We start from the raw sequence: 19,543 nt of genomic DNA, 5'->3' as shown, positions 1-19,543 counted from the left end.
GCTGCTGAGTTCCACCGGAGAGACCAATAGCAGAGCTTACCATAGGGACGCTTGCCTTGTTTGCTTGGGGCTGTCTCGTTTCCCTCGATGCCCGCTCATACCATCTATTCAACTCTACCTGCAGCTCCCTTGAATAACCCCACTCATTTGGTAGAGCAGATCCATTCCAGAAGCACCCTCTACTTCTTGTCACCAGGACATAGTGAGGATGTCGTCCCTCCTGTTTCTATCTGCACCCAAGATGGGGTGAGGGGACGGATTCTCTTATTAGTCTTCCAGCCTCAATGCTCAGCACCCACTCTCTTTTCGAAGCTACTACTTATTTGTAAGGAGAGAGTGGGGGGCAGGAATGGGTACACCAGAGCCTCTTGCCATTGAAAACGAAAACCTGATGCATGCACCACATTGTACATTTTTGGTGTTTCAAGGTAGACTCTCGCTCTAGCTCAAGCTGATCTGGAATTCACTATGTAGAAGTGAGAAGGCTGGTCTCGAACTCATGGCGATCCTCCTACCTCTGCCTCCTGAGTGCTGGGTGTGCGCCACCACGCCCTGCTCAGCATTCACTCTTTATAACCAATCAACTTTTACTATTCCCTCTGTTGAACCCCACAGCCCTGCGGCTCTGTCCCACATGCCCATTTGTACCCAGGCTCCTGGGAAGGTGCCCCTGCCCACTGTCTCCTTCTTGCTGGCTCCTCAGCTACACCCTCCAGCTTGTCTGTAAAGGAGGCCCTGATTGTCCAAACAAACCGACCTGCTTAGGTCCTCAGTGCTGAGCTTCCAGGCAACCTCTGCATTGCTCTTCGGCTCTGTCCTCTTTATTGTTGGCCTTGAGACTTTTCCAGGAAGGCTCTCCAGGGGCCCTCACTCCCTGTGGAGTAGAGTTGCTCTCTGCCACTGTGGCCCTGTGACAGAGTGACTGTCCACAGCCTGCTGGGATGAAAGCTCTTCAAAGGAGGGCTGTGTCTCTTGTTCATTGAATCGATGGCTAAATTCATGAGTATGCTCAGCGCTGCCATCCCAGAACCGCATGCAAGACTGCTGGGAAACTGTGAAAGGCCTACTGTGTCCCATTCGGGGCTCCTTGCATGCACCATCTCAATTAATCCTCACAATTGCCTTACAATACAGAGTATCCCCTCCTACTTTACAGAAGAGTAAGCAGGTGCAGAGAGGGTAGGTAATCTCTTTCATGCTACCACAGTAAATGGATAAGTGGCTGGGCCAGAATCCAAATTCAGCCTTATCCTGTAGTGGGGTGAATGGTGGCCCCCAAACATTGTCATATTCTAATTCCAGAGTGTGTTTGACCGAGGGGTTTTGCAATCAAGGATCTGGAGATGTGACCAGCGAGATTAGGGTGGGCCTTAATGCAGTGACAATGATGTTGTAGGGAGAAGGCACACAGTGTGGAGACACAGGTTGAAGGAATCTGAAGTCAAGGAAGGCCACGGCTTGCCTGCAGCCACCAGGAGCTGAGCAAAGGCAGGAAGGGGGGGCGGTTCTCAGAGCCTGCCGAAGGAACCACCTTTGTGCAACACGTTGGCCTCAGACTTCCAGAGCAATCCATTTCTACTGCTTAGAGTGAAACTTGCTCCAGTAGCCCTGGGGAAAGTGTGAGCTCTATCCCACGGCGACAAACTGAGGCCTTCCTTGTGAGGTCTGGGAGGGAGAGTCCTGGGCTGTGACTGTGGCCTGGTCACCCTCTGTCTCTGCGCCATCTCTGGGCCTGACCACCCTGTAATGAAATCAACACTTGGGACAGTAACAGTAAGTGTTCCCTCAATGCTTACATTCTGCAAGCCTCAAGAAAAAAAAAAAAAACTATAAGCCAGGCAAACAGGGTTATGTTGGGATTTTCAAATTTATTCCAACATGCTATTTTTTTAAAAAATATCCTCAGGCTGAACACTCAGCCTGAGCTGTAATAAAGGCAATTATTATACTTGTAAAAACTTCTTCTCATTCACAGTACAGATGGAATTTACAACAAAGGTCACACACATCAACACTGAGCGTTTGTTTCCTTTAGAGCATCAGACTCTGTGCTTTAGACCTGCGTGGACTTTTTGTTTGTTTGTTTGATTTTTTTTTTTCTTTTGCACTGATATATACCATACTGACATTGCAAGATGCAAGTGTAGAAACTGAAGTTAAAATAAAAGAACAGGCAAAACTACCCCTTTCCAGTGTGGTGGCTGTACATATCTACAGTACAATGTTTGGAATGTATTGCCATTTAAGAACATAGAAACTCTCTACAGACAAAGTCACATACAGAATACGTACACCTTTTAGAAAAACAAAAGGCAAATATTTATCTTACAGAGAGCAAGTATCTTACAGTTTGCCTACAAGGTTTCTTTTGACCTCTTTCCTTTCTTTCCCTTGACAACTAGATCCAGTAAAGTGTTCCTAAGTGCCAAAGCGGTTTTCTAATGGGAGGCAGCTGGGACCCCAACACGACAGCAGATTTTGTGGCACAGGCCTTGGGAACTTTCTCTCCTGGGCAGCTCGGCAGATCTGTCTCCAAGGGTGACAGCTCAGCCAGCACTTCTGCTGTAAGAGAGGTTCATTGGGAGCAAGGACTAGGAAGAAATTCAGCTCAGATATATTGCTTCTTCTGATTCCACTGGCTGGGTGGGAGAGGAACAGTGCCCAGGGGATGCTGGGAGCTAATTCTCTCTGGGATTTTCCCACCCAGGGCAGGCAGAAGGAAGAATGGGCAGCTTACTGCTGACAGGGTCCCTAGGAGGTCTGGGGGGCTGGAACCAGAGTCTAAACTGTGGTGTGGGCCTGAAGGAGGCGGACCTACTTTCAAGAGGGAAGGGGTCAGGACCCAGGGTGACTGGGGCTGCCCAGTGTGAAGGGCACATTGGAGGGCAGGATTTAGGGGCAGGTAGCCTAGAGGCTCCAGCAGAAGGCAGGGTTTGGCTTGAGACCCTCAGTTGGTTCCTCCCCCATTGCCACATGTAAGGACCAGAGCCTGTCTGGGCCAAGGATTATCCATTTGGTGCAAGTCAACGGACCTCTTGCAGCTGCCTGTACCATAGCGTCATAGGCAGACTGGAAACCAGGAAGTGGCTGCCTGTGGGTCGAGCCCAGATGGTACATATGGAGGAAAGTTTTCCAAATCAGGAAGGTGTGTGTGTGTGTGTGTGTGTGTGTGTGTGTGTGTGTGTGTGCGCGCGCGCGCGTGCGCGTGCTCTATGAGCCACGTGCTCAGAGGGCAGCGAACCTATGGGGGGGGGTTAGAGCTGTGTGTGGTGGTGGTGTCAATTGTGTCCCTCTGGCGTCCTGTGTGGGGCAGCAGTCCTCTGGCTAGATACTGTTGGTGTATTCTGTCCCTGTCACTTAGAAGCAGGTCTCCAGTGACTTCGTTACATCCATTTTCCCTGAGCCTACTGGGCCCACTGACTATAGGGACTCTTCCCCTGTGGGGCCACACCATCTGTCACTAGGCTGTCCAGTAAGGGGACCTTGGTGGGTGGTGAAGCAGGGGGTGAGTCTGGATATAGGGTGCAGTGGAGGGGCACGGACACCTGGAGGTCAGGGGCCAGTCCAGCAGTGTGGAACGCAGGAGACCCCAACCTGGGCTGGGTGATGGCCTTTATCCACACACGGGTCTGTCTCCAGCCTGCACGGAGGAGAGCCTGGGCTCTGCCCAGGGCGCAGGTCCCTTGCTCTCTTGCCTTCAGTGGTCCAGCCCCAGCTTGGGGACTTTTCCCAGGAGGGCAGGAGACTTCGACTGGCAGGCAGCCGACAAGTTCTGGCTAGCTCTGCTCTAGCACTCTGCAGTGGGCTCCAGGGAAGCTCTGCCCTTTGGATCCCTTTTTATCTTAGCATGGAATGAGGCAAAAAGAATGAATGAAGTGGGCAGGCTGGGATTGCACTTGTTTTGCCCGTTCAGCACTGGCCCCGGCTGGTGGGAGGGGTGAGGGGAGCCCTGCGGGGAGCTCTCGGCTGCGTGTCCACGTTCCCCATCTGACTCTGTCCTACTAGGCAGCCTTTCTAGCCCAGCGCTCCCATGAGTCTCCAGTCACAGCCTGGCTGAGGTCTCGGGATGGCCAGGTAGGGCCCTTGCTCCACTCTGGCTGATGGCAGCTTCCACCCAGATGAGCCTGGTCCCTGCACTCCAGCTTTGAGAAAGTAAGGAAAATTGCTTCCCGGGGAGGCTGGGGGAAAGGCCGCCTCTCCCACCCTGGCAACCATAGCAGCAGAACCTAGGAGTCCTTGCCTCACATTTCATATAGGGGCAAGCATGCTGGAGGTCAAGTTCCGGGTTTCAACTTGGGATTGACATTTCTGGTCATCTTACTTGTCTTACAGTGCAGGTTTTTGCCCTAGGAACTGGAGAAAGATTCAAATGACTTGGAAAAATTCACAAATCCTCGAGGTCGAGAGACAGGACACCGAGGAGGCTGGACAAAGAACCAAACAGCATCTTCTCTTTCTAGATTTACACGTGTCTGTGTGTGTATATACATATGTGTGTATACATGTAATCCAGCCATGAAGGAAGTAGGGCTGTTTGCTCCTCAGGAACTGAGATAAACAAGAACTCAAGCCCCAGGCTCAGCACTAGTCCCTCGGCTTGGATTCGGTCACTTCAGCCTTGGGGGGTAGTTCTAAGCATAGAGGAGGAAGCTTATGGCCAGGGCCACGGGACAGAGGCCTACATCAGACGTGTGGGAGGCAGAGTCAGGACTTCTTGAGCAGCAGTGGGTAGGTGGGGTATAGAAGGGAGGGGTCAGGACCAGGATGGTTTGTACACCTATGAAATGCCCACAACTCAGACTATCCAGGCTCTTCCTCCAGCCTTATCCTATTGTCCTGTGCTGAGATTCTAGCAAGAGTAAATTTGTTTTTGTTCCTATTTCTGCAGAAAAGGGCAGAGAAAGGTGATGATCTCAGGAGGCCGTCCTGACTATGTTTGCGGCCCTTCCCTTCTGTTGGCAGAGCCCAGTGGTCACTAGCTGGCGGGGGAGGGGTTGTGCAACAATAAACAGGAACCTTAGACATCTGGCTGAGGAGTATCTGCCTTAGAATTTACCTGTCCTTTTAAAAGTTGATTTTTTTTCCTGTTCCCTCAGTGTAGCCCCTTCCCCTGAGCCAACACTGCCTCTCCTAGGCCTTAGGGTGAGGATGGCTGCCAAGTGTGGTGGTGGAGGTGGGGAGGCCCTTCCTACAGCCTGATCCCCAAAGCACAAACTAATCACAGCTCAAGCTCCTCGTGGGTCTGTTTGTTTTTTTATATATGTGTGTGATTTGTGTTGGTTCTTTTCAAGCAACGAAAGGTCTAGAAAAAGGCACAGGTAACTGCATACATGAGAAGATATAACAGATGGGGGCTGGGCAGAAGCTGCACGGACAGATGGACAGATGGGAGAGAATGCCCATGGGAGCAAGATGATTCGAGGAAGCTGGCTGGAAACGTCTGTTGCTGAACATTGGGAGCCAGATGCTAAAGCAGTCAGAGAGGCGAAGTGCTTGGGGAGCCGCTGTCCTTGAGTGGGGATAGAGGTGTCCTGGGATCCCCACTACCTGAGGGCTCGGTGGAGCCCTGCCTGGTCCTGGGTTCCCCAGACAGGTTTCTCCTCCGGGCTGCGAGGCGCACAGAGCTCTCTGCCAGGCAGTCCATGGAGCTGCTGCGGTCCAGTGGTGGCGAGGCCTTGCGGTTGGCCAGCGTGCGCAGTGACTCCAGGCGGGGATGACAGGATGTCGCCACTTGGTGGCGCTGGGGCAGCTGCGGGGTGCCCAGGCTATGTGTGGGCCTGGGCTCTGTAGGCGCCTCAGCCCTCTGAGGCTCCCAGTCCAGGGGTCGTCCTGGTCCTCTGTCTGTCCTCTCCTCTTTCCTGGGGTAGTCCTGGTCCTCCAGCTCTGAGGAGAGTGTGAACTTGGAGACTTTGGCCACCGGGGACACGGATGCTGGCGAGCTCTGGGTGGGACTCCAGCGGCCTCGCTCCTGAGCCTCTCGTGCCCCCGTCAGGTCACTGCCACTGCCTGAGAAGCCACTGACCCAGGCCGCGCAAGGCCCAGGCAGTAGGGTGGTGTGGGCGCCTGGCCTGGCTTGCACCATCTGAATCCCTCCGATTGGAATCAGGGGGCAGGGGGCTCGGCTCAGGTGCTGGGAGTGCAGAGGCAGATGGCTGAAGAGGGTCTCACCACGAGCCGGGAGGTGGAAGTCATGCGGGGCAGAGAAGTGTCTGGAGGAGAGTGGAGGAGCATGGCCCGGAGAGCAGGGTGCGCTTTGGGCCTCGGCCTTCTGCTAGGGTCAGAAAACAAGACAGGGGAAGGCACGTGTTACCCATCAGATGCATGGAGGATCACAGGGTAGAGACTGGCGGGCTGGCTGGAAAGCACAGAGCGGGGCCAGGAGCAGCTTGCCTATCTCTCTGCTCTGGGTGCTGCCCGGTGGGCCACCTATGGACAAATGCCAGCCCCACATCTGCAGGAGGAGGTTCTAGGGCGAGGGGGGCCCTGTTGTCACCTTGGCCAGTGTCACTCTTGCAAAGAGTTCTCACCAGAGGTTTTCAACCTCTCTCCTACCACGGGAATTTTAATATGAACCCTGAAGCAGTAAGCAAGATGTCTCGATTAGTGTTCATCCAGAAGGGGGACCGTGGGTGCAGCACAACCTGGGGACAGAAGTGTTACCCCGCTGGATGGTATCAGTGGTGGGTCATGCAGCTGTGGTGACATCAGGGTGGGAACTTGTGGATGGCGGTGCACCGCCAATCAGGGTGATGGGTGGTAGCAGCTATGATACCCCCAAGGGAGTTGGGGTGCTGAAGACAGTGATGACTGTAGTAAACTCTGCCACGTGATACAAGGATACCTACGCATGGGCAAGGGATGCCTGAAGATTTGCACAGGTATTATACTCACATCCAAGGCAATAATACCATCTGCTAAAGTTAGGCACCATGAACTCCAGAGCCCAGGCCTTTATAATTTACAGAACTACTGAGCAAGGGGAGCTTCTTAACATTTCCAGGTGTGAGGTGAAGAAGGCGTGGACTGGCACCACGGAGGGAACTTACCCATGTGGATGTACAGGTCTCAGGGCTTCTGCCAAGAAACTTGTGAGGTAGAGGCGTGGGCGGGAAGAGAGCCCATGGAGCTGGCCCTGAGCTTGGGCCATGCTGGCCCGTGGAGAGGCTGCTTGGCCCAGTCAAGACCCACTTCCCTGGCAGCACTGACCATGGTGGTGGTGCAGCCTGACCTGGAGACCACCTCCTAGTGGGAGAGGATCTGGGGGCGCCTGGATTTGTGGCGCCCTTAAGTTCAGGGGACAGCTGTGCTCGGGAGGACACCTCTCTTCCCAGGGGGTGGGGAGTGAGAGGTGACAGCTCCAGTCTTGGAGACCCACAAGGAGGGGGGCCTGTGTCCCTTTCTGGTCCCATCTGGGGGCCAGGTGTGCTCATGACAGAGGTCTGCAGTTCTAGGGCCGGTGAACACTGCTGGGGAGACAAGTCATCTGTGGCGAGTGAGTGTTTGTGGGTGAGTGGGGGTCGGCTGCCTGCTTCTCCGCTCGGGGACCATGGCCTTCCAGGGGACATGGCCTTGGAATTTAGGGCTGAGCCTGCTTCCTTCTCCACAGGGCCCAGGGGGGTCAACCCCAACCTGGGAAGGCCTGAGGTACCCTGGCTGGACGTGGAGCGACTGCTGGCTGTCAAGTGCTTGGCTTCTGAGACCGAGCTGCCTTGTGGGGCCTCTTCGTCAGAGGTGGCATCTGGGGGCAGAGGACCCTCAACAGGCGAGGAGTTGTCCTGTGGCATGGCTGGCAGGCCAAGCGGGGCTGCCTCCGAGGACGGCCTGGAAATCTCGTCCTGGCTTTCTTCCTCATCCTCCTCGTCATCTTCATCTAGGTCCGAGTCGGAGTCAGAGTCCTCCAGATCCGAAAACTGGTGCTCCTCCACGGCCTCGGAGCCCTCTCGCCCCTCCGAGTCCTGGAACAGGCCATCACTGGTTCCTGAGGGAAGAACGCGAGAGACCCGAGGTTGCAGCTGCTCCTGTCTGAGCCCAGCTTCCCAGCCTGCCAACTAGGCATCACGCCACAGCCATGGGCAGACGACCAAGTGATATAAGAGATAGTGAGAACACTCTGTAAATAACAGCGAGCAACAATGACCTCACATCTACAATGTGTAAGCTCCATTCTGCAGGCCTTAGGCACACGGACTCACGCAGTGCCCGCAGAATCCTGGGGAGGTGGCTTTGTTCTTGCTTTCATTTTTGTGGGTGAGGACACTAAGGGAAGAGGGGTTGAGTAACTTGCTCAAGTAAGGAAGGAGGAAGCAGGGCTGGGACCAAAACGGAGCAAGTCGGTCTGCCTTTATCTGTTTCTTAGTCTTGAATAACCAACTTTCTCTTTGTGTTCAGTGTTTCATGAGCCAGTTACATTGGCATGCCTCAGTCTCTCCTTTTATGAATGTCTCACCTCAAAGAGTTTTCTAGGAAGGAAAAAATTCAGGCCTGGCACATAGCAAGAGCCCAAATAATTATAGTCACTATGATTCTGTTAACGATGCAGTCTATTATTTTGGGACAGTGAGTTGCTGGCTGGCCTAGGCTACAGGGCCATGGTCAGTCTAAACACACCAATGCTGCCACCATGGCCAGGATGCAGCTGGGTGGCACTGTAGCATTTGACAGATGGCAGAGTCTGGCCTCTGTGGGTGGTTTGGCTAAGCTGGTCTCAGGCTGTAGGGCAGGGCCCGGGGCCCACCTCTGTCCCACTCATACCCCGGAGCGGCATTGTGGAGAACAGGTCTGGACTGCCAGATTGCGGTTTGGCTTCTCCCTGGGGGCTTTCCACCAGCTGGGCTGCAGCTAGGTCACCACTAACACTCTGGCCCGAGACAGCTCTGAAATGGGCAGCATCTGGACTCTGGAGCTGACCCTCTGGGTTTGGGTTCTGCTTGTCCATCTCTAGACTGCTGTGACCTGAAGAAGGTCAGATGGTGACAGGTAGGCTGAGCCATCTGTCAGTCTCATCTCCTACAGATGACACTAAGGCATCCTGACCAGAAGAGCTGGACACCACACTTGGTCCAGGACCCTTGGGTACCAGTATTGGATCTCACCACACCCAGGTGCCCTAAGGCCAGGAAGAGCAGCACTAATGCTGGCAAATACTTCAGTGCATAGCAGTAGGGTACTCAAAGTGAGTAACCTTGACACTCACTGGGGTACAGGTCAAACACTCTGGGCTGTGCAAGCTGGCGGGCACAGGGAGAGCGAGGAGGTCAGAGGCAGGGTCTTTTGCAGCTGGAGCAGAAGGATGAGGTCCTTGACCAGAATGGGGGAGGGGGATGTGAGGCGGGGGGAGCTGATAGGGGCAAAGCTTTGCACTTCAGTCCCAGGTATTTATCCCCCTGGCCTAGGACTGGCAAGAGCCTACTGCAGCTCCAGGAGTCCACCTAGTTGTGCTCCTCACTCGCCTACGGTGAAACCCAGGCACAGAGAGGGTCACGGCATGCCAGAGATCATGCAGCCGCGTGTTACTGCACTGCCAGTTTAACAGTGGCTTTATGCTGTGAGGATATGGGCTGGGTTTGAATCCCGCTCCTTCATCTCCTTGCTGAGTGGCTTCTGGCTATCTCGCTTTCTCCTTGTGTTTATCTTCCTCACCTGTGCAAAGTGGTGCGGGGAGCATAACTTTAGCTGTCATCCCCAGCCACTCCCCACGCCCAGCAACTCCCAGGCAGGCGGCTGGGTTTAGGCGGAGCATTTGGCAGATGAAAATGGAAAGGGTGGGCTGGAGAGATGGCTTAGCGGTTAAGCGCTTGCCTGTGAAGCCTAAGGACCCTGGTTCAAGGCTCAATTCCCCAGGACCCACGTTAGCCAGATGCACAAGGGGGCACACGCATCTGGAGTTTGTTTGCAGTGGCTGGAGGCCCTGGCGTGCCTGTTCTCTCTCTCTCTCTCTCTCTCTCTCTCTCTCTCTCTGCCTCTTTCTCTGTCACTTTCAAATAAAAAAAACTAAAAAATTTAATAAAGATGAAAGTGTGTATTAAAAATCACACACTAGGGCTGGAGAGATGGCTTAGCGGTTAAGCGCTTGCCTGTGAAGCCTAAGGACCCCAGTTCGAGGCTCGATTCCCCAGGACCCACGTTAGCCAGATGCACAGGCGGGCGCATGCGTCTGGAGTTCGTTTGCAGTGGCTGGAAGCCCTAGCACGCCCAGTCTCGCTCTCTCCCCCCAACCCCATCTTTAAAAAAAAAAAAAGAAAGAAAAGAAAATGGAAAGGGTAGTGCTACTGGGTATGGAGAATCTGGTCTAGTATCTCCTGACATCCACCAGGAAGGCCCCTAAAGAACTTCTGAGGAGGAGGTTGAGACCCAGGGAGAGGGTGCTGTATCCTGGGCATCCAACACCTGAGTGATGGACGCCAAGGGCACACTTTCCCAAACCCTCTCCAAACAGCTTCCTGTATGGATCTAAAGGATGCCCCTGCCCGTTCTGCCCCTTTCCCTTCTTAAAGGCCCACACGGAGCTGCCCTGTCACTACTGAGATCAAGACCAACGTTCAACAAGCCCCATCTGTAGGCCAGCACCCATACAGACAGAGGTCGGGGACTTCAAGCCTGTTGGCTGGGTGCAGTTTCTCAAATTAGCCACACGGTGCTGCTGGTGCGCAACCTCATCTACACCCTGACCGGGCTGCGGCAGGGAGGGAGTGGTGTCTGCCAAGCTGTTCTCCCACTTTGCTGCTGTGGGCCCAGCATGTACCAGCTCGCAAGGACCCTCCTTGAAGCTGCCTCCATGACAACTCTACCCTTGCTTAGGCTATATATGTCAGAGTCATCTCTGGCTCCTCCCTCAGCCTCTTTTCACTCTCTGAATGGTCTCAGAATCCGACCCCATCTCACCAGCTCTATGTCCACCTGCCCCACACCCGGGTGTCCCTGGCATGGGCGCCTACCTCCCCGAGGCCCTGTTGGCACTCACTGCACACAGCCTGAGTCCTGGTGGTCACAGGACAGAGGACAGCCAGGTATATGCTCACTGCTTCAAAGCCTCAGCTTTACCTTCCTTGCCTTAATTAAAAGGGGACAATGCAGGTCTCCATCGCTTGTTACATTACCTACAGGAAAAGGGTCTGGAAATCACTTCATGGTTTCTTTTTTTGTTTGTTTGGTTTGGTTTTTCAAGGTAGGGTCTCACTCTGGCCCAGGCTGACCTGGAATTCACTATGTAGTCTCAGGGTGGCCTTGAACTCACAGCGATCCTCTCCCTCTGCCTCCCGAGTGCTGGGATTAAAGCTGTGCACCACCACGCCCGGTTCTTTCATGTGTGTTTCTGACCAGGATGGGAACCCTACTATGCAGATTAGGAAGGAAGGGCCCTAAGTTTATTGTTCTGTTCTATAATACTGTTTTACTTGAACTGAAAGGAAGTTTGACTTAACTCTTGTACATGGGTCACGTTAATCTTCTCGGTATCGTTCCAATTTTGGCGTGTGTGCGCTGAAGCGAGCACTTGACTTAACTCTTGCTGGACTGCAAATGCACCCCCCCCAAGTCAGAAAAGCCAATCAGTTTTTCTCCCTATCTCTCCGCCACCCCATTTGTCACTCTAAGTCCTGATCCTGATTTGAGGAACTCTGTTGTTCAATTTGTTGCTCCTGGGGTGACTGTCCATCCACCTGAGAAGCCCCAGTGGTGTCCACTCCGATGCTCGGTGAGACCGGCTGCCTTTGAGGGTCTCTCCTCACCGCCGGCTGCCGCCAGGACAGGCTCCAGCCCGACTCGGGGGCTAGGCCACGGTGTGGTGGTGGGACAGACTGGAAGGCGCCAGGGATGATGTGAACTGGATTTTATCCTTTCTCTTTTTGAGGGGGAGTCTCAGCTCTATGGGCCCATGTGGCATGCCCATGGCACAGCAGGCACCAGGGTGGCCGTGCGGCCTCTAGCTTGTAAATATCAGCAGAGTCACTGGTGTTCTGCTAAGACAGCAGAATGTGCCTGACGCACCATGGGCACTCGGCGATACTCCAGCTACTCATGCGCCCATTCATCCAGCAGGCACTCTGTGAGCGCCCGCCGGGCACCACCTTAGACTGCACTGCGCGGCACGCTCCTCGGCTACGTGGCATGAGAAAGAACCCTTCTGTGAATTTAACCTTGGTCTCCCAGTGCTTGGGAAAACTGCGAGGGAGGACATGGGAGGGAGGGAGGAAAAAAGGAGGGAGATGAGGAAGCACAGGAGAGAGGAGGGCAGAAGGAAGGGAGGTCAGAGGGAAGGTGGGAGAACTCTGGGAAGGGAAGGGAGGGCGGGGAAGGGGGGAGGTCGGGGACTCCTAACCTTCTTCGGCTTCCAGCTCCTCCAGCACCCCCGTCTCTTGGCACTTTTTGCTGTGGGCTTTCGACTTCATGTGCTTAGTCAGATTCCCTGCAAAGGAATGAGAACAGACTCAGGCTTGGTGATTGGAAGGAGCCCGGGGGGACCGGGACCCACAGGCAGCAGTGCCTAGCCCCAGGGGCTGGGCTGGGAGTCTGGTCACCCTCTGCCAGGTCCTGCAGACCGAGCTACTGACCAAGATGGAGCACGGGGGCTGGAGCGGGGAACGCGAGTGGCCGTGAGGGGACAGAGGGTTCAAGGAGAACGTGAGGTGCTGGTTGAAACACAAACCAAAAGAAATGAAAAGACCATTCTAGCACAATTGATTTTCCAGGCTTCTAAGTCTGGGCTCAGGAACTAGTAACATACTCACATAAGGTTACTGTCTCCAGTGTTGGGGTGACCTGGGGTTCCGCTGACCCACACAGCAGGTAGGGCCTGAGCAGCCCTTCCTCTGAGGACACTCCTAGGCAGCCCATGTGATCAAAGCCTAGGGTCTAGGCAGTGGAACCGGGGTGCAGTTACTCTCAGGAAAGGACAGAGGACAGAACGTGAGGACAGGGAATCTGCTGGTCGGGGCTGCAGGCTGGGTTCTTTAGAGAAGTCCTCTCCCCAGAGCTCAGGTTCCCCAGGCAAGCATTTAGTGCAGACATAGGACCAGGGTGCTTAGGGAAAGGTTGGGCAAGACTCTGCCTTACACTGTGCCCCAAGGGGAGACTCTGCCCCAGGCTGTGGGCCCAAGTTTCAGGCCGTGAAGCAGAGGCTGCTGCCCGTGGGGTGTAGGGACAGGAGCCACAGCCTCAAGTCCCTGCTGTGCGCACACCTCACAGGCCACAGCTGCTGAGAGAGTCAGCCATGCTCTGGGAAGAGAGGCTCCGCCGCTTGGCTGCCACCAGGGAATGCTGGCCGATGCCTCAGGGCGTTCCTTTGGGCCCAGAAGCCACTCCCAAACTTCAAGAGGCTTGTTACAATCCACGTGGTCGACCACAGAGAACATCGGGTTTCCTGAGACAGGTGTGTTGTCTCACAGACCTTCAATGCTAAGTGTGAGTGTATGGGGACAGAAGAAAATGGCAAGAGGGGTGGACTGGGGTACAGAGAGACAGAAGGACAGCCGAATGGACAATTGAATGGAAGGATGCACGAAGTCGAACAGGAACAGAATGGGTGATGGAGATGGCTGGGCGCATAGAGAAGCAGATTAACAGACAGATGGGGGAGGTGAATAGACAGACGAAGAAAAAGAAAGGGAAAGTGGAAAGGTCGGCAAATGACGGGAGGATGATGAGCTGGATGAAGGGAGGTGCTCAGGAGCCCTTGGGGGGATGAGTGGATGCCTGCCCATGTGAATGGATGGGAAGCCAGATAGGAGAATGAACAGAGGATGGGCAGCTCGATGGAAGGGTGGATGGATGGAGGGACAGACACATGGAGAATGGGAGGATGAAACAAATGCATGGAAGGGAAATGGACGGGAACACTGTGAGATGAGAGTGGGAGAGGGGGAGAATGGCAGGAGGGGGAGATAGTGGGTAAACACAGGGGCCCATGGCTGGACCAGAGGGTCATCATCTTTCAGAAGGATCAGGTTTTGCTGAGGCTGTGGGGTCGCAGAAGTGGGACTCCTGAGGTAGGTGAACTGAGCGACAAAGCTGGGTGAGGAGATGGCTCCTCCTCCCTACCGCACTGATCCATCCTGCTTAGCTTGGAGTTTCCTCCTGTGACGGGGACAGAAACCTCCCAATGCAGCCTGGGGACTCCACCCTCACTGTGGTGAGCTGGGCAGCCGGAGGTGCGGGGAGGGGAGAGGCAGCTGGGGTTTTCTGTAAAGAGATCTTAACCACCCAGAGGCTCTGACACCTGGGTCCCTCCCCTAACTACTCCAGGCCAGGGAACATGAGCACTGCTCACGCTGGAGTCGTTTGTCTCTCTCTCTCTCTCTCTCTCTCTCTCTCTCTCACACACACACACACACACACACACACACACAGTGCCTGGAAGGTTAAGGCTTCTATTCAACCATGCTAGACTTGGGATAGCATACAAAGTGCACAGAACTCCATGGGAAATGCATTTCAGAAGTGAAGTGATGGGACTTCACAGACCGTGTCACTTAAGCACCATTGAGCTCATTCACCTGCTGCCTAACTTTGGACCCAGGTGCTGAGATACTGCTGGGTGAAATCCCTGGCTGTTGCTACCCTAGAGGTTGGCAGAGCTCCTGTTACTTAGCCCAGTGAAGCGACTAACCCAGAGTCGCTGCTAGCTAGTGCCAACACCCAGCTAGACCCAGGCTGAGGGGCCCCTGGTCCCTGTGGCAGAAGAATGGAACAGGGAGTTTAGGAAATTGTCTTAGTAGCTCGGTCACTGCTGACCTCGTTTCTCTAGCTGTAAAGAAATACCTACTTCACTGAGGACAGTGGGAGGATTTTTAAGACATAAAATATGTGAGAGGGGCTGGAGAGATGGCTTAGCAGCTAAGCACTTGTCTGTGAAGCCTAAGGACCCCAGTTCGAGGCTCGGTTCCCCAGGACCCACGTTAGCCATATGCACAAGGGGGCGCACGCGTCTGGAGTTCGTTTGCAGTGGCTGGAAGCCCTGGCGCGCCCATTCTCTCTCTCATTCTCTCCCTCTCTCTCTCCCTCTTTCTCTCTGTGTCTGTTGCTCTCAAATAAATAAATAAATGAACAAAAACAAACAAGCAAAACCATGTGAGAGCAGAGTGCAAGTAGCACAGAGCAGATGCTGCCCCTCCATGACAATCGCTCTTACTTTAATGCGGTGCCAGGGATCGAACCCGGGACCTTGTACATGCCAGGCAAGTGCTCTACCGCTTTGTCATGGGTCGTGCACAGTGGTGGGTGGACAGCGAAGCACATGTGAGGCTTGTGCTGTTCAGCAGGAATTTCAGGGGGCTCTCAGAAGAAGGTGGGAGGGAGGCTTCACACTGAAGCTTGTCTCTCCTCTGCCACCAGCCTGTGGGAGGAGGCAGGGCGTCTGTGGCAATTTTGCAGGTCGCAGTAGGGGCATTTGGCAAGAGTCCTGAGCAGTGTCCATCTTCTTCATGACTCCCCTCCTGGGATGGCCTTGTCCTTGGTGACCTGGGCCTGGATGCTATCCCCAGCCACGGGAAGAGCCTCTGCTTGCCCAGTCAACACACTCCCCACCAAAATATCAACTGTCCTGAAGTGGAGGATGGGCAAGCAGGTGGAAGTGTGTGGGGAGTCAGGAATGGGGCAAATGATGCAAAGGGCACTAGTCAGTGGCCATGGCCGTCCCTGTGCTCCCCTGCTGGCCTGAAAGATGTAGGCCTGTCCACAGCTGTCAGCTCTGTCTCCTCGGCGATCGGCACAAGGGGCCATCTGTGGCCCAGTCGCGCACGGGCCTCTGGTGAGGATCTGAGGAAAGGGGCCCTCCTCATAGGAGCAGCCTGCACGCTCCTCCTGCCCCACCCAAGACACTCCTCAGGGAGCTCCCAGAGAGCAACCTGCCACCGTGACGTGTGACACAGAGACAAGACACAGACAGGCTAACAGAGACAGACAGAAAGGGTCCCAGGCATTGGAAGCCCCAGGCAGTGATGACAGGGCCCAAGTGCAGTCAGGCCCGACTACCTGACTGGTCTCAGTGCTCACGCATGCTGGCCTAGGCCACAACTCAAGAGGGAGGGGCTGTCGAGCTGGACTACAAACAGCCAGCCCTCCATGGCAGATTCTTTGTTTTTTTTTTTTTGAGGTATGGTCTCACTCTAGCCCAGGCTGACCTGGAACTAACTCACTATGTAGTCTCAGGCTGGCCTCGAACTCATGGTGATCCTCCTACCTCTGCCTCCTGAATGGTGGGATTCTTGTGTTACCAGAGGTAAGGGCTGGCAAGGTCCAGTACCTCAGAGATGAGGCCCTAGGGAGAGCCAGGTGCTCCAGCCTCCCGTCTTCCCTTCACATCTGCTCCCTCCTTCCATCTACTGACACCTGTGGGCTCCTCTGCTAGGCACAGAGTGTGTGATTCCATAGTTCATATTTGCTTCTCGTTCTAGCTGACTTTGAGGCTGAGCGCTGAGCTCAGACGCCCTGACGGGACCCTCTGCACCCCTTGAAATGCGAGGGCTACAGTCATCAGATTCTATACTCTGGTCTCTGGGATTCTGGGGGGCTTGAAAGGTCTGCAGGCAGGTTGGACATGGCTTCCAAGGAAGGCACCTCTTGGTCAAGCCAAGGAGTTGAGCTTCTTGGGGGACCAGGCTGGGCACTAGTTAGGAAGGGGCTTCTCTGTGTCACAAGGTAGAGCTGATGGGCCAGGGACTGGCATGGGTAGGATGCTCCCTTGAGGCTCTTCATGCCAAGGATAAAACAACATAGTGTGATGGGCACAGGTTTGGGAGAGGGGGAGCATGTATGGCCCACTTCGAGGCTGCCTTCTACAGTGGGAGGAAGATGAGGGCATGGGACTCTTGGGGAAGGAGCTCTAGCATGAACAATCTCTTCAGGCTTTGGGGCTCCGTTATTTCATCTTCAGGGGCTTGGGCAAGAAGTTTCCACTTTCAGAGTTCAAGGCCGTGCTGTTTAAATTGTCAGTCAGTGACTTCCATCTTCTGCTCACGAAACCCCAAAGAAAGTGGACCAGGGTCTCAGTCTATCCGTCCTCCAAGAACCCTTTGGGACATTGTTTCTGAGACACTAAGAGAGACACGGATCAGGAAAAGGAAGAGGGTGGCATTTCCAAGCAAGCCCAGACCTGGGGGTGGGGGAAGCTTAAGCTTCGCTCCGAGATGATGGTGAGGAGACAGGCGGACAGGGGCCAGCTAACAGGGTCAGGAGCTCAGAAAAGAGAGCCCGGCAGAGAGGCGGTGACTGAGCTGGGGGATGTGACAAATGGTCCCTGATTTAGTACCGCAAGAATGGAGGTGATGGGGCCTCACTTCTTCCTCCTCAAGCCACTGCCCCGCCACCTATTTTGCTTCAGCAGCAGAAGTAAGGGCAAATGAAAAGTCAAAGCTGGCCCTTGAGTTCTGTCCCCTTGAGAAGCCATGTGGCTCTTGGGGAGGGGATGCCATGGAGGAGCCCAATTTGCTCAAAGGAGAAGGCATGGCCCTCTTGTCCAAACCCTGCCCCAGGAATCTGCAAAGTACAAGAGGTGGAAACCATCATGGGAGCTGAGAGCCCTGGCCTTCCTGAAGAGCACGGCCTTCTGCTCAGCGAGCAAGCTGCTGGGTCTCCCTCCCGAGACAGAGCCCCAGCACAGAACCTCATGGGCTTTGCCCGCCTATGTATGTCGTCAGGACCAGGCCACAGCAGCAGGCCAGGCCCCCCCTGTCTGCCATAGCTGTCTGGGATGCAGGCCTTCAACAGTCATCCGGTCCCTCCTCTCACAGGTGACTAGCAGGCCCTGTCCTGACCCCGGTGGAGGCATGAGTAAGAACAGAACAACACACTTCTGGTCTTGGGGTGGGGTTGGAGGGCAGCTAGGCCCTGCGCTGAGAGCTGCCGAGGAAGCCAGGTGAAACAGGGCATGGTGGGAGTGAAGAGGAGAGGAGGGGAGGGCGGGGCGAGCATGCAAGTGTGCTGAGTGGCTCTGAGTGGAATGGATTTCCAAATGCAAGAGTGGCTGTGACAAGTGTGGATGCTGGAAGTCATCAGATCAGTGGAAGACATGTGAAGGAAGGTGGGGGGGGGGGAAGAGAATCAAGAACTGCGGGTCAGGCGCCACCAGGAGGGGGCGCTGTGGGGGAGAAGACTGTGTGTGTGTGTGTGGGGGGTGGTCCAGGGCTTGACTGGGGCAGCTGGGGGGGGGGTGCCACTGCCCAGTGTGAAGCTGCTGTTCTGCCACGGACACCAAGTGGAGCAGGAGCCCAGGATGTGAGGGTGCTCCAGGCCCCCGGCAAAGGGCTCTCTGCCTTGGGCAGGCTGGTGACCCAGCTGACTGTCTCTTACCTTTGGTTTTAAAAGCAAAGTGACAGTGCTTGCACACATAGGGCCGGACGTCAGTGTGGGTGCGGATGTGTTTCTTCAGCATGCTCGGCTTCTTGCAGCGAATTCCACATTCCTCACAAACATATTTCCCTCGGCCACGGCCTCGCACATATATATACTCTTCGTTTGATTTGTACCTGTGAGCAACAGGCGTCATGTAAAGGAAAAAAAAAGGGGGAGAAGAGGCAGGCGTCCACCTCGCCAGATGCACCAACTTCCTACCCGCAGCCAGCCGGCTTCGGGTACAGGAGAGGAGGGTGCAGCGCAGGGGCCACAGAGCCAGGAGGGACTGAGTTGCCCTGGGGATCCACTGTGGACCCCTGCAGCCTAGCCTCGGACATGTGGGAGCCCCTGCCTTCCATTTCCCAAGGGCCACAGGCTAAATCCACACGACGTCAGCCAGCTGCCACCACAGCTCTGCCACAGAGCAGCCACTGCAGACCATCAGAGCCACACAAAGTAAAAAAGAAAAAAACAGTATGTGCCAGTTTCTGTTATTTACCAAGCACAAGCATGCCTTCTGCTGGGCACTTCACCTGAATCAAGACACCATCACCTCTCAAGGGTGTTAGTACAACCTGAGGTCCAGAGAGCACAAGATGAATGGTATGACTGCACAGTGCCCCCAAGAGGCAATAAAGGCAAGAGCAGCAGAGGAAATCATTATCATTTCCCCAGCCTCAAGTGCTATCCCTTACCCCATCTGGGATATGGGTGCTCCATAGAACCCAGATTATTCCCAGGTAGGTCAGGGGGGCCCACAAGCTCTTGGGCCTTCCAGGAATCTAGCCCAGTACTGGGGCTAAGGGCTTCAGCTGCCCCAAATCCCAAGTTCCACAAGTATAACAGGCACAGTTGGGTGAGCAGAGAACCATCTTGTGTGTAACGGTATCTCTGTGCTGTGGGGCGGGGAGTCAGTGGGAACAGGATGGTGGAAGGGAATGTTGTCGGGTAGAGGAGGAAACTTCCTATGGGTCCCTGCGGGGAGCCGGGCAGGTGGACAGCTCTCAGAGCCTGCACCACGCTGTCCACAGTAAGAGTGCCCATTACCTGCTCTCACTGGAGAGGGGCAGGTGAGTGGCTGGCAGGAGAGACAGCACTTAAGACCCTAGCGTGCTTGTTGGGGCTGACAGCTCAGGGATGAAAGGGTGACAATGCTGCTCTGGAAGGAGACTTTCAGAGAAGGAGCTGCAGGCAGCAGTGGAAGGCTGACCCCTCATTT

The 19,543-nt window shown here is 54.8% G+C and overlaps 1 protein-coding gene across 2 annotated transcripts in view; it reads right to left on the bottom strand.

Annotated features, from left to right (window-relative positions):
• Positions 1-5,341: 5,341 nt before the first annotated feature.
• Positions 5,342-19,543, bottom strand: part of Hivep3 (HIVEP zinc finger 3) — a 113,095-nt gene continuing 98,893 nt past the window's right edge. The window contains exons 5-8 of one of the 2 annotated variants that reach the window (XM_004670461.2): positions 18,283-18,458; positions 12,317-12,403; positions 7,047-7,978; positions 5,342-6,271 (exon numbers count right to left, since the gene is read on the bottom strand). In XM_004670461.2, the coding sequence (XP_004670518.2) occupies positions 5,477-6,271; positions 7,047-7,978; positions 12,317-12,403; positions 18,283-18,458 (1,990 nt within the window). In that variant the 3' untranslated portion in view covers positions 5,342-5,476. The remainder of the gene's footprint in view (positions 6,272-7,046; positions 7,979-12,316; positions 12,404-18,282; positions 18,459-19,543) is intronic. The other variant, XM_045150628.1, reaches the window with a different exon arrangement.

This window comes from Jaculus jaculus, chromosome 5, assembly GCF_020740685.1.
Source record: "Jaculus jaculus isolate mJacJac1 chromosome 5, mJacJac1.mat.Y.cur, whole genome shotgun sequence".
Taxonomy (NCBI): domain Eukaryota; kingdom Metazoa; phylum Chordata; class Mammalia; order Rodentia; family Dipodidae; genus Jaculus; species Jaculus jaculus.
Note: the sequence above shows the minus strand (reverse complement) of the source record. Positions and strands in the feature narration are given on the sequence as shown.